This window comes from Bufo gargarizans, chromosome 4, assembly GCF_014858855.1.
Source record: "Bufo gargarizans isolate SCDJY-AF-19 chromosome 4, ASM1485885v1, whole genome shotgun sequence".
NCBI classification, from domain to species: domain Eukaryota; kingdom Metazoa; phylum Chordata; class Amphibia; order Anura; family Bufonidae; genus Bufo; species Bufo gargarizans.
Window position 1 is genome coordinate 211,411,721 of NC_058083.1, and position 13,736 is coordinate 211,425,456.

General features: G+C 38.9%; 1 protein-coding gene across 1 annotated transcript in view; it reads right to left on the reverse strand.

Moving 5' to 3' along the window:
* LOC122936381 (probable cation-transporting ATPase 13A5) overlaps positions 1-13,736 on the reverse strand; it is a 652,597-nt gene that overhangs the window by 565,365 nt on the left and 73,496 nt on the right. The window contains exon 3 of the mRNA XM_044292565.1: positions 1,108-1,242. Within this exon, the coding sequence (XP_044148500.1) occupies positions 1,108-1,242 (135 nt within the window). The remainder of the gene's footprint in view (positions 1-1,107; positions 1,243-13,736) is intronic.

Below are 13,736 nucleotides of genomic sequence, written 5' to 3' on the forward strand. Positions count from 1 at the left end.
TGTTGGTAAGCAGTCTGTACTGCGCTTTGTAAAATATTTTTTATTTAGCAACAGTGTGTGGCAATATTTTTCAGTTACTATGTGGTGGTCATGGTGTAAATGGTATTATGTGGCCCTTGTATAGTGGATAGTGTTGAGAAAATTAAAGGAAAACAAATTGACTTTGTTCCGAATTTCAGGAAAAAATGTATTTGCGGCAAAGCCAAATTTCCTCTTGCTTTGTAGTAACTAATCTATTTTTCCTGAAATGGCCGCAAAAAAACACACAAAATAAAAAACATATTCAACTCATCCATTTGCTGTCTCGGGCATCTTGATTAAAGACACCGTGCAATATCTCATGGTGCCACCGAACTCTACCATTTGAATGTCTCAACAGAAATCGAGACTCATCAGACCAGGCAACATTTTTCCAGTCTTCAACAGTCCAATTTTGGTGAGCTCGTGCAAATTGTAGCCTCTTTTTCCTATTTGTAGTGGCGATGAGTGGTACCCGGTGGGGTCTTCTGCTGTTGTAGCCCATCCGCTTCAAGGTTGTGCATGTTGTGGCTTCACAAATGATTTGCTGCATACCTCGCTTGTAATGAGTGGTTATTTAAGTCAACGTTGCTCTTCTATCAGCTTGAATCAGTCGGCCCATTCTCCTCTGACCTCTAGCATCAACAAGGAATTTTCGCCCACAGGACTGCCGCATACTGGATGTTTTTCCCTTTTCACACCATTCTTTGTAAACCCTAGAAATGGTTGTGCGTGAAAATCCCAGTAACTGAGTAGATTGTGAAATACTCAGACCAGCCCGTCTGGCACCAACAACCATGCCATGCTCATAATTGCTTAAATCACCTTTCTTTCCCATTCTGACATTCAGTTTGGAGTTCAGGAGATTGTCTTGACCAGGACCACAACCCTAAATGCATTGAAGCAACTGCCATGTGATTGGTTAACTAGATAATTGCATTAATGAGAAATAGAACAGGTGTTCCTAATAATTCTTTAGGTGAGTGTATGTGTGTGTGTGTATATATACATATATATATATATATATATATATATATATATTCATTTACACACACATGCATACAGCATATATTTTTTTTTAGAACTTACCCAAGTTTGAGGCTTACTTAACAACTCGTGTAGATCAGATGTTTCCATCTCTGGTGTATCAGCATAAGGTGAAGCATATGATGAATCTGAATGGATCCATTTTACTTTCTTCTTGGTGTACTTCTTAAATTCATCCTGTGTGGTCAGAAAAAGAAAAAAAAAACATTAAATTGTTATCAAGTAAGAATAAACTCCACTTTGAGTGCTTCTATTCAGTTTTCTAACTAGTACACACCACATGGAAACAACTACTTCTGTCACTAATATTACAACCAAAGCCTTAAAGGGGTCATCTGAAATATGTTGAAAGTAGGCTATGAGAAGGAAATATTGCAAAATGACAAAAGCAATGCTCTCCTTTTTAGTGCTGTTCCAGTGCTGTTGATCTGAACTCTGCCATTTCCAGTCTCTATTATCTGTAAGTCACATTCATCTTCCAGTAACTGTTGAAGAACACTGGCCTCAGCTGACTCGTGTGCTGCTGAAGCTAGTGATTGGCTGCAGCGATCATGTGAAGAGGAATAGGATGTCCACTTCTGGGCGGTAGGGATCAGAAATTAGAGGGATCATACTGGCCTCTCTGGAAAGGCAGAACAACTAAAAGACAAGTATAGCATCATTTCACATGTTTAACATTTCCTGCTTACACACTAATTTTGCAATATCTCGGACAACCCCTTTAGCCTTCAGGTCCTGAAGTCCAATGCAAAATAAATGTTTAAGGCTAGGTCTACATGACGACATTTGTCGCGCAACAATAAGTCGCGCGACAGATAGGGCACAACTACACTGCAACATTTGTAGCACAACATTTTGTTGCACCAATGTAGCGCAATGATTTTTATAATGGCAGTCTATGGTGTCGCACTGCAACATGCTGCGACTGCGATGCAACAGTCACAGAAAAATTAATCTCAAATCGATTTTCTGCGACTGTTGCGTCGCAGTCGCAGCATGTTGCATGTTGCAGTGCGAAACCATAGACTGCCATTATAAAAATTGTTGCGCGACATTAGTGCACCAAAATCTCACACGACAAATGCTGTTGTGTAGACCTAGCCTAAAAGGACCGGGACTTACCATGTGTCCTTTATAATACTGGTCTCATCTTATGGGTTGAGATTGCTTTAAGCCAGGCATGCTCAACCTGCTGCCCTCCAGCTGTTGCAAAACTACAACTCCCATCATTCCCTAACAGCCTACAGCTATCATCCTACAGAAGGGCATCATGGAGTTATTGTTTTACAACAGCTGGAGGGCTGCAGGTTGAGCATCCCTGCTTTAAGCTTCCTCAAGGCACCAAGGCCAAGGTGTGAATGGTATGTAGATCAGAACCCCTTTCAGCAAGGAATGCAGATCCCAGGGGCCGCATGCAGCCCGCAGAGCCATAGTTTGTGGCCCCTGTTCTGCTGGACAGAAACACAGCTGTGATCAGATGTGCTTCTTCCCGTAGTGCTGCATGCCACTGCAATACAGCTCCCACTCCTGAGTTTTAGCAGGAGAAGGTTGGGTTCCTGGCTCTGCAGCTTCCTCTATTGGACCCAGCAGCTCTACCTTGTACAAAGCCCCCAAAGGATGCTGGTTTCCTGTTTCCCCTATAACCCCAGGTCTCCTCCAAATGTCTTTCAGTGACCTCTTGAGGGACATATTATGTGGCAAAAATACATAAAAAAAACCAATAAGTAACAAAAAGGTATATAAAAAAGTAAATAAATAATAATAAAAAATAAATAAAAAATACTCCCACACCTAACAAAACCATTGCCATAATCACCCTAATTCATGTGAAACTATACATGTTATATATCAAAACAAACACAAAACAGCAAACTCATTTTAATAATTTGCATATATAAAGAATAAGGAACTGTAGTTTGATTTTTTTTTTAGCAGTTTCCCTAAATAAAAGCACAAAAAGTAAAGAAAAATGTTAAAAAATATATTAAAAAGCACAATGGGTCACATAAAAAAGTTGCAAACATTATTTTGGTAGTCTGACAAATAAAAAAGTTACCACCATGTGTGCGACATAAAAAAAAAAAAAAGTGTCTGGTCATTAAGGCCTTTTCCGTGCTGATCATTAAAGGGTTACCCAATTAAGTGCTTTCCCTACTACTAAGAAAAGTGCTCACTGGTTAATAGTGTTGATCATGAATATTCTAATCGCAAATTTTTTATCGAGAATATTGTCACTTCGAGAATTTGCGAATAACTAGAATATAGTGCTATATCTTCGTAATCGCAAATATTCTAGATTTTTCTAGATCAGTACCCATGATCCCTCGCTGCTTCTTGCTTGTGGGCCAATGAGAAAGCTGCAATATCTTTGACTTTAAGAGTAGTGTTGATCTCGAATCTTTGTATCGTGAATTTTTATTGTGAATTTTCTGATTGCCGATTTTCACAATCAAGAAAATAATGACTGGAGATCACGAATTCTCGAATTTGAGAATATATATGACGAATGTTCGCCCAAATATTCGCAAAATACTGCAAATTCGAAAATTGCCTCTGCCGCTCATCACTGCTGGTTAATGTAGGGCAACTACAGTCAGGTCCATAAATATTGGGACATCGACACAATTCTAAGATTTTTGTCTCTATACACCACCATAATGGATTTGAAATGAAACAAGATGTGCTTTAACTGCAGACTGTCAGCTTTAATTTGAGGGTATTTACATCCAAATCAGGTGAACGGTGTAGGAATTACAACAGTTTGCATATGTGCTTCCCACTTGTTAAGGGACCAAAAGTAATGGGACAGAATAATAATCATAAATCAAACTTTCACTTTTTAATACTTGGTTGCAAATCCTTTGCAGTCAATTACAGCCTGAAGTCTGGAACGCATAGACATCACCAGATGCTGGGTTTCATCCCTGGTAACGCTCTGCCAGGCCTCTACTGCAACTGTCTTCAGTTCATGTTTGTTCTTGGGGCATTTTCCCTTCTGTTTTGTCTTCAGCAAGTGAAATGCATGCTCAATTGGATTCAGGTCAGGTGATTGACTTGGCAATTGCATAACATTCCACTTCTTTCCCTTAAAAAACTCTTTGGTTGCTTTTGCAGTATGCTTTGGGTCATTGTCCATCTGCACTGTGAAGTGCCGTCCAATGAGTTCTAAAGCATTTGGCTGAATATGAGCAGATAATATTGCCCTAAACACTTCAGAATTCGTCCTGCTGCTTTTGTCAGCAGTCACATCATCAATAAATACAAGAGAACCAGTTCCATTGGCAGCCATACATGCCCACGCCATGACACTACCACCATGCTTCACTGATGAGGTGGTATGCTTAGGATCATGAGCAGTTCCTTTCCTTCTCCATACTCTTCTCTTCCCATCACTCTGGTGCAAGTTGATCTTGGTCTCATCTGTCCATAGCATGTTGTTCCAGAACTGTGAAGGCTTTTTTAGATGTTGTTTGGCAAACTCTAATCTGGCCTTCCTGTTTTTGAGGCTCACCAATGGTTTACATCTTGTGGTGAACCCTCTGTATTAACTCTGGTGAAGTCTTCTCTTGATTGTTAACTTTGACACACATACACCTACCTCCTGGAGAGTGTTTTTGGTCAGGCCAACTGTTGTGAAGGGTGTTTCATTCACCAGGGAAATAATTATTTGGTCATCCACCACAGTTGTTTATCGTGGTCTTCCAGGTCTTTTGGTGTTGCTGAGCTCACCTGTGTGTGCCTTATTTTTAAGAATGTCCCAAACAGTTGTTTTGGCTATGCCTAATGTTTTTGCTATCTCTCTGATGTTTTTTTAAATATATTTTTTTCAGCTTAATGATGGCTTGCTTCACTGATAGGGACAGATCTTTGGATCTCATCTTGAGAGTTGACAGCAACAGATTTCAAATGCAAATAGCACACTTGAAATGATCTCTGGACCTTTTTATCTGCTCATTATAATTGGGATAATGAGGGAATAACACACAACTGGCCATGGAACAGCCGAGAAGCAAATTGTCCCATTACAAGTGGGAGGCACATATGCAAACTGTTATAATTCCTACACCGTTCACCTGATTTGGATGTAAATACCCTCAAAATAAAGCTGACAGTCTGCAGTTAAAGCACATCTTGTTTGTTTCATTTCAAATCCATTGTGGTGGTGTATAGAACCAAAAATCTTAGAATTGTGTTGATGTCCCAATATTTATGGACCTGACTTGTATGTATGTCAGTTATATGTTCTAAAGCCCTTTTGTGGAGTGTATAAGTAGAAAAAAGAAAAATATATTTGCCGTTCAACGGTGCAGTTGTATGTTCTAAAGACTTTTGTATTGTGTATAAGTGGAAAAAAATAAGGGCCTATTTGCCATTCAGTGGTGCAGTTATACGTTCTAAAGCCTTTTATGGCATGTATAAGTGGAAAAAAGAAAAATATATTTGCCGTTCAGCAGTGCAGTTATATGTTCGAAAGCCTTCTGTGAAGTGTATAAGAAGATAAAGAAAAATACATTTGCCGTTCAGCAGAGCAGTTATATGTTCTAAAGCCTTCTGTGAAGTGTATAAGAAGATAAAGAAAAATACATTTGCCGTTCAGCAGAGCAGTTATATGTTCTAAAGCCTTTTGTGGAGTTTATAAGTGGGAAAAAAGAAAAATGTATTTGCCATTCAGCGGTGCAGTTATATGTTCTAAAGCTTTTTGTGTCATGTATAAGTGGAAAAAAATACCTATTTGCCGCTCAGCAGTGCAGTTATATGTTCTAAAGCCCTTTTGGGGAGTGTTTAAGTGGAAAAAAGAAAAATATATTTGCCATTCAGCGATGCAGTTATGTTCTAAAGCCTTTTGTGGAGTGCATAAGAGGAAAAAAAATATATACATTTGCCGTTCAGCGGTACAGTTATATGTTCTAAAGCCTTTTGTGTCATGTATAAGTGGAAACAACTATGGGCCTATTTGCCATTCAGCCGTGCAGTTATATGTTCTAAAGCCTTTTGTGGAGTGTATAAGAGGAAAAAAATATATGTATTTGCCGTTCAGCGGTGCAGTTATATATTCTAAAGCACTTTTGTGGAGTGTGTAAGTGGAAAAAAGATAAATATATTTGCTGTTCAGCGGTGCAGTTATATTTTTTTAAAGCCCTTTTGTGGAGTGTATAAGTGGAAAAAATAAAAATATATTTTTGCATTTCAGTGGTGCAGTTATATGTTCTAAAGCCTTTTATGGAGTGCATAAGAGGGAAAAAATATATGTATTTGCCGTTCAGCGGTGCAGTTATATGTTCTAAAGCATTTTGTGTCCTGTATAAGTGGAAAAAACTAAGGGCCTATTTGCCGTTTAGCGGTGCAGTTATATGTTCTAAAGCCCTTTTGGGGAGTGTATAAGTGGAAAAATGAAAAATATATTTGCCGGTCAGCGGTGCAGTTATACGTTCTAAAACCTGTGCAGTAAGTCTACTGTGTTATGTGCCACTTGTGCAAGAGGCGGGAGACTAGGGCGCACCTGGCTCAGGGGCCCACCGGGGATTCATCTGTGGCCCGAGCCTGGCATTAACCCTTTAAAGCGGTTGTGCCACTAATATAAATGTATTCTGCCTAACAGATATCACTAGTATATCACTTTCCCTAAATACCACCATATCAAAACTGTGAATAAGTTTTAATTTTCACTTGCTGTTGGTTACATCCTGCAGTAGACCCTTGCAATACAGGATGCACAAGCTCACGGCACTTCTTTTCAATAACCACTTCTTTATATGCAGTGTCAGTTACATGTCATTTACAGTGTCAATTATGGATGGATCGATGCATAGACAGACAGAGACAGACAGACATATAGATAATAGACAGACTGATAGAATCTGTCATAAGTCCAGTTACATAGAACATTTTGAATATCTGAAGATAGAAAATAAACTAGTTAATGTCACAAGTCATGCTGTTGTTGTCAGGACACATCTCACTGCCCTAAGGCATGAAGAGACAGAAGTCACTTGACAAACCAGGGAATAGGATAAAAAAACAAAAACAAACAATCCAAGGAGGAATTGGATCTAGACTATTTGATTAACCCCTTAAAGACCGGGCCTGTTTTCATTTTCGTATTTTTTATTTTACCTCCCCACGCTCCAATAGCATAACTTTGTATTTTTTTTTATTCACATAGCCACATAGGGCTTATTGTTTGTGGGACAAGATGGCACTATTCAATTTACCATGTCTTGTATTGGAAAATGGAAAAAAAATATATATGTGAGGTAAAACTTTAAAAAAAAAAAAGTTTGCCTAGGTTTTTGGGGTTAGACATCACGCTCTTCACTATGTAGTAAAAAATGACATGACGTCCTAATTCTGCAGCTCAATACGATTACAGTGATACCAAACTTGTACAGCTTTTCTTTTGTTTTATTACTTAAAAAAAAAAATTGAAAATCAAATTTTTCTTTGCATCACCATTTTCTGCAACTATTACTTTTTATATTTTGTCTACAGAGCTGTATGTGGGCTTGCTTTTTGCAGAACGAACTGTAGGTTTTATAAGTGCCACTTTCATCATATGTACAACTTTTTAATTGCTGTTATTTAATTATTTGGGGGGGACAAGGTGACTAAAAAATTAAGAATCATATGTTTTTCATTTGTTTTAAGCTATGGTGTTCACGGCACAGGAATTTTTTCTTTTATATTTTAATAGTTCAGACATTTTCAGACATGGCGATACCTGATATCCATTTTTTACTGTTTATATGTTTATATGTTAAATTGGGAAAGGGGGGTGAATTATACTTTCATTTTTTTATTTTTTTTTTACTGTTTACTTAACCATTAGCCCCTTAGGGGTCTAGTACATGGGATCTTTTGATCCCTTGCCCCCATTCACCCTAATAGAAAAAAAGTAGTTTGACGAGCTCCCTGCTAAGCTGTGCCTCGTACACAGTTTAGCAGAGAGGTTAGTATGACAGCCCTGGGAAGCCTCAACAGGCCCAGGCTGTCATGTTAGAAATTCAGAGCCTCAAGTTTTTACTGCAAGGGCTTCGATCAGAAGGCAGAGGGAGCTCCATCCCTCTGCATTACCTCACAGATGCTGCGGTCGCTGTTGATCTGAGGGATTAAATTTAGGGGTTCTGCACTATCGCCATTCCCTGTCATTGCTGCTGTGTGCCTGCTATATTATACAGCTGGCACCCACTGAGTAAGGAGCAGACTCAGCAGTCCATTCCATACAATTACTGGTGCATAATGTCGTACATGTAATGCATTAAGGGGTTAAAATAAATTTTTAACTGAAAAGCTGTAAATTATTTTCTCAATAAAATTAAGTTATATTTTAAAATTGATGCTACAAATTTATTGTGTTTAATACTCTATAATGGTTGTGGAGGTGTGTTGGGGGTGTGTGCTAAAAATACTTGTAAAAGGTGCCATGATTAGGCTGACAAAGCAAAACAAATCCATCAGAGAGATAGCAAAAACATTAGCCATGGTCAAAACACAAAACACAACTGTTTGGAACATTCTTAAAAAGTAAAAGACAGAAACATGCAATGCAACAATAAACTGCAATATAGAGTACAAAATTGCATAATAATAACAAGTGCTACACTATAAGTGCGAGATACTTGGCAAATCGTTTTGTACAAAATTATTTGAGCCCGTCTGCCGAGCGTCAAGGCGATCTCTGTTAGACGGGTTCCTAAGCTAAATTCTACCTGTTAGGTGCCACGACGGCTACCATACACTTCAGGGAGGTTTAGGTTACACAGCACGCCCACTCCACAACACGACCGGCGCCAAACGGCTACCAAGGATTGCAGTGAGAGTCCACAAACTATCTCACTCCTGGTGCCATGGCTTCAGTGAGTGAGGGGGAGCAGGCCTGACTATGTACTAACACTAATTAAAATCAGCCTATAGGGCAGACAGGATGGTCAGGAGTGCATGACTGAGGAGGCAGCCACACCTCCAGTACAAACTGCAAAGAAAAGCCAAAAAAGGGGGTCAGTCAGCACAAACCAAACCGCAGTAGCACATTGCTATGGCAGGGAACAACATTAAAAGACATAAACATGCAATGAGACAATAAACTGCAATATAGAGTACAAAATTGCATAATAATAACAAGTGCTACACAAGAAGTGCGAGGTACTTGGCAAATTGTGTCTGCCCTATAGGCTGATTTTAATTAGTGTTAGTACATAGTCAGGCCTGCTCCCCCTCACTCACTGAAGCCATGGCACCAGGAATGAGTTTGTGGACTCTCACTGCAATCCTAGGTAGCCGTTTGGCGCCGGTGGTGTTGTGGAGTGGGCCTGCTGTGTAACCTGCACTCCCTGAAGTGTATGGTAGCCGTCATGGCAAATAACAGGTATTATTTAATGCAGGAACGTTGAACCTACACTCCCTGAAGTGTATGGTAGCCGTAATGGCACCTAACAGGGAGAATTTAGCGTAGGAACCCGTCTAACAGAGATCGCCTTGACGCTCGGCAGACGGGCTCAAATAATTTGGTACAAAACGATTTGCCAAGTATCTCGCACTTATAGTGTAGCACTTGTTATTATTATGCAATTGTGTACTCTATATTGCAGTTTATTGTCGCATTGCATGTTTCTGTCTTTTAATGTTGTTCCCTGCCATAGCAATGTGCTACTGCGGTTTGGTATGTAGTAACACATCAGTGAGCTCAGCAACACCAAAAGACCCAGAAGACACTCTCCAGGAAGTAGGTGTATGTGTGTCAAAGTTAACAATCAAAAGAAGACTTCACCAGAGTGAATACAGAGGGTTCACCACAAGATGTAAACCATTGGTGAGCCTCAAAAACAGGAAGGCCAGATTAGAGTTTGCCAAACAACATCTAAAAAAGCCTTCACAGTTCTGAAACAACATCTTATGGACAGATGAGACCAAGATCAACTTGTACCAGAGTGATGGGAAGAGAAGAGTATGGAGAAGGAAAGGAACTGCTCATGATCCTAAGCATACCACCTCATCAGTGAAGCATGGTGGTAGTGTCATGGCGTGGGCATGTATGGCTGCCAATGGAACTGGTTCTCTTGTATTTATTGATGATGTGACTGCTGACAAAAGCAGCAGGATGAATTCTGAAGTGTTTATTATCTGCTCATCTTCAGCCAAATGCTTTAGAACTCATTGGACGGCACTTCACAGTGCAGATGGACAATGACCCAAAGCATACTGCAAAAGCAACCAAAGAGTTTTTTAAGGGAAAGAAGTAGAATGTTATGCAATGGCCAAGTTAATCACCTGACCTGAATCCAATTGAGCAAGCATTTCACTTGCTGAGGACAAAACTAAAGGGAAAATGCCCCAAGAACAAGCAGGAACCGAAGACAGTTGCAGCAGAGGCCTGGCAGAGCATCAGCAGGGATTAAACCCAACGTCTGGTGATGTCTATGTGTTCCAGACTTACAGGCTGTAATTGACTGCAAAGGATTTGCAACCAAGTATTAAAAAGTGAAAGTTTGATTAAAGACTAGGGTTGAGCGAACCCAAACTGTAAAGTTCCGGTTCATACCGAACTTTAGGATTTCTGGACCCCGGACCCGAACCCGAACATTTCAATAAAAGTTCGGGTTCGGTGTTCGGCGATTTCTTTGCTCTTTTTGAAAGGTTGCAGAGCAGACAATCAACAAGCGTTTAACTGTGTGACCTTAGAAGCCATCACAGCTATGCCTACTAATGGCATGGCTGTGATTGGCCAGTGCAGCATGTGACCCAGTCACTCTGCTGTGCTTAGTGTAGGGAGAGGATGATGCTGCTGCTGTGATGGAGAGAATAGGACAGAATCTGTTATCAGAACTCCAATTGAACTCAGCGATCTACATAGATTTAGTTGTGTGGGTGCAGTGCATATCTTTTTACCCTGCCCTGAGCCCAGTGACAGAGAAAAATAACTATTATCCGTCTGTTAGTTAGGTGGGTGGCGGTGGCTATTTTATGCAAGCTCAGTGCACCAGCACTGCATCTGTGATTTTGTGACATTCAAATCCAAGCTCAAAATATTGCAATAATAATGGCTTTGAAAAAAACACCCATTTTTGGCAATATCCAACATCTGGTGCCTTTGCAGCATTAATCAGTGTACAATTTAAGCTAGTAAAACAGCTATAATTTTCTGGGATTTTAAAAACACCCTTTTTGGACAAGATACACTATTTTACAGCCCTTTCTGCATCTGCACATGTGAAATTCAAGCATTATATAGAGCTTTCATATTCTGTTAGTGAAAACACACCTTTTTTTTGCAAAATACTTCATATTGCAGCCCTTGCTGCATCTGTGATGGTTAAAAACAAGTTTTAAAAACTTCAACAATTCTCTGGCTTTGAAAAAAACACACATTTTTGGCAATATCCAACATCTGTTGCCTTTGTAGGATTAGTCAGTGTGCAATTTAAGCTAGAAATAAAGCTATCATTTTCTGGGTTTTTAAAAACACCCTTTTTGTGCAAAATACACAATTTTACAGCACTTGCTGCATCTGCACGTGGGAAATTCAAGTGTTAGTAAAAAAACAACACATTTTTTCTGCAAAATGCTTAATATTGCAGCCCTTGCGTTATTGCTTAAAACAAGTTTGAAATACTTAAAATTTCTGGCTTTGAAAAAACACCTATTTTTGGCAATAACCTTCATTTTGGGCCTCTGCAACATTAGCCAGTGTGCAATTTAAGCTAGAAATACAGCTATAATTTTCTTGATTTTTACAAAACTCTTTTTCGGCAAAATATACTATTTTACAGCCCTTGCTGCATCTGCAAGTGTTAAATTCAAGGGTTATATACTGCTGTCATAGTCTGCTATTAAACAAACACCCATTTTGAGCAAATAAATTAAATTGCAGCCTAGTCTGGATCTGTATGTGTGAAATACACACTTTATATACTGTGGTTATATTCTGCTATTAGCCCATTAAGGACCGGGCTCATTTTCACCTTAAGGACCAGGCCATTTTTTTTAAATCTGACCAGTGTCACTTTATGTGATGATAACTTTAAAAAGCTTTGACTTATCCAGGCCATTCTGAGATTGTTTTTTCGCCACATATTGTACTTCATGAAACTAGTAAAATGGAGTTTAAAAAAACATTTTTATTTATAAAAAATACCAAATTTACCAAAAATTTGGAAAAATTTGCAAATTTTTAAGTTTCAATTTCTCTACTTATATAATACATAGTAATACCTCCAAAAATAGTTATTACTTTACATTCCCCATATGTCTACTTCATGTTTGGATCATTTTGGGAATGATATATTTTTATTTTTTTTGCGGATGTTACAAGGCTTAGAAGTTTAGAAGTAAATCTTGAAATTTCTCAGAAATGATCAAAAACCAACTTTTTAAGGACCAGTTCAGGTCTGAAGTCACTTTGTGAAGCTTACATGATAGAAACCACCCAAAATGACCCCATTCTAGAAACTACACCCCTCAAGGTATTCAAAACTGATTTTAGAAATGTTGCTAACCCTTTTGGTGTTCCACTAGAATTAATGGAAAATAGAGATACAATTTCAAAATTTTACTTTTTGGCAGATTTTCCATTTTAATATTTTTTTCCAGTTAAAAAAGAAGAGTTAACAGCCAAACAAAACTCATTATTTATGGCCCTGATTCTGTAGTTTACAGAAACACCCCATATGTAGTTGTAGACTGCTGTACTGGCACACGGCAGGGCGCAGAAGGAAAGGAATGCCATACGGTTTTTAGAAGGCAGATTTTGCTAGACTGTGTTTTTTTGACACCATGTCCCATTTGAAGCCTCCCTGATGCACCCCTAGAGTAGAAACTCCATAAAATTGACCCCATATAAAAAACTAAACCCCTCAAGGTATTCAAAACTAATTTTACAAACATCGTTAACCCTTTTTTAGTGTTCCACAAGAGTTATTGGCAAATAGAGATAAAATTTCTGAATTTAAATTTTTTAGCAAATTTTCCATTTTAATCAATTTTTTCCAGTAACAAAGCAAGGGTTAACAGCCAAACAAAACTCAATATGTATTGCCCTGATTCTGTAGTTTACAGAAACACCCCATATGTGGCCGTAAACCGCTGTACAGGCACACGGCAGGGCGCAGAAGGACATTTTTTTGCGGGAAAAGATGACGGTTTGATTGCACTATTTTGGGTTGCATTTGACTTTTTGATCGCTTGCTATTACACTTTATGTGATGTAAGGTGACAAAAATGGCACAGTTTTCATTTTTTATTTTTTTACGATGTTCACCTGAGGGGTTAGGTAATGTGTTAGTTTTATAGAGCAGGTCGATACGGACGCGGCGATACCTAATATGTATTCTTTTTTATTTATGTACGTTTTTTACACAATAACAGCTTTTTTAAAACCAAAAAAATGATGTATTAGTGTCTCCATATTCTGAGCCATAGTTTTTATTTTTTTTATGCGATTGTCTCAAGTAGAAGCTCATTTGTTGCGGGATGAGGTGACGGTTAGATTGGTACTATTTTGGTGGGCGTATGCCTTTTTGATCGCTTGCTGTTGTACTTTTTGTGATGTAAGGTGACAAAAAAAATAGTTTATTTAGCTGGTTCTCTGCTGCTGACCGGGGGTACCGCATGCGGGGGAGGAACGACTCCAGGACGAGAGCGCTCGTTCTCGAGCGCTAAGTGCCAGCGTTTGAGGACGA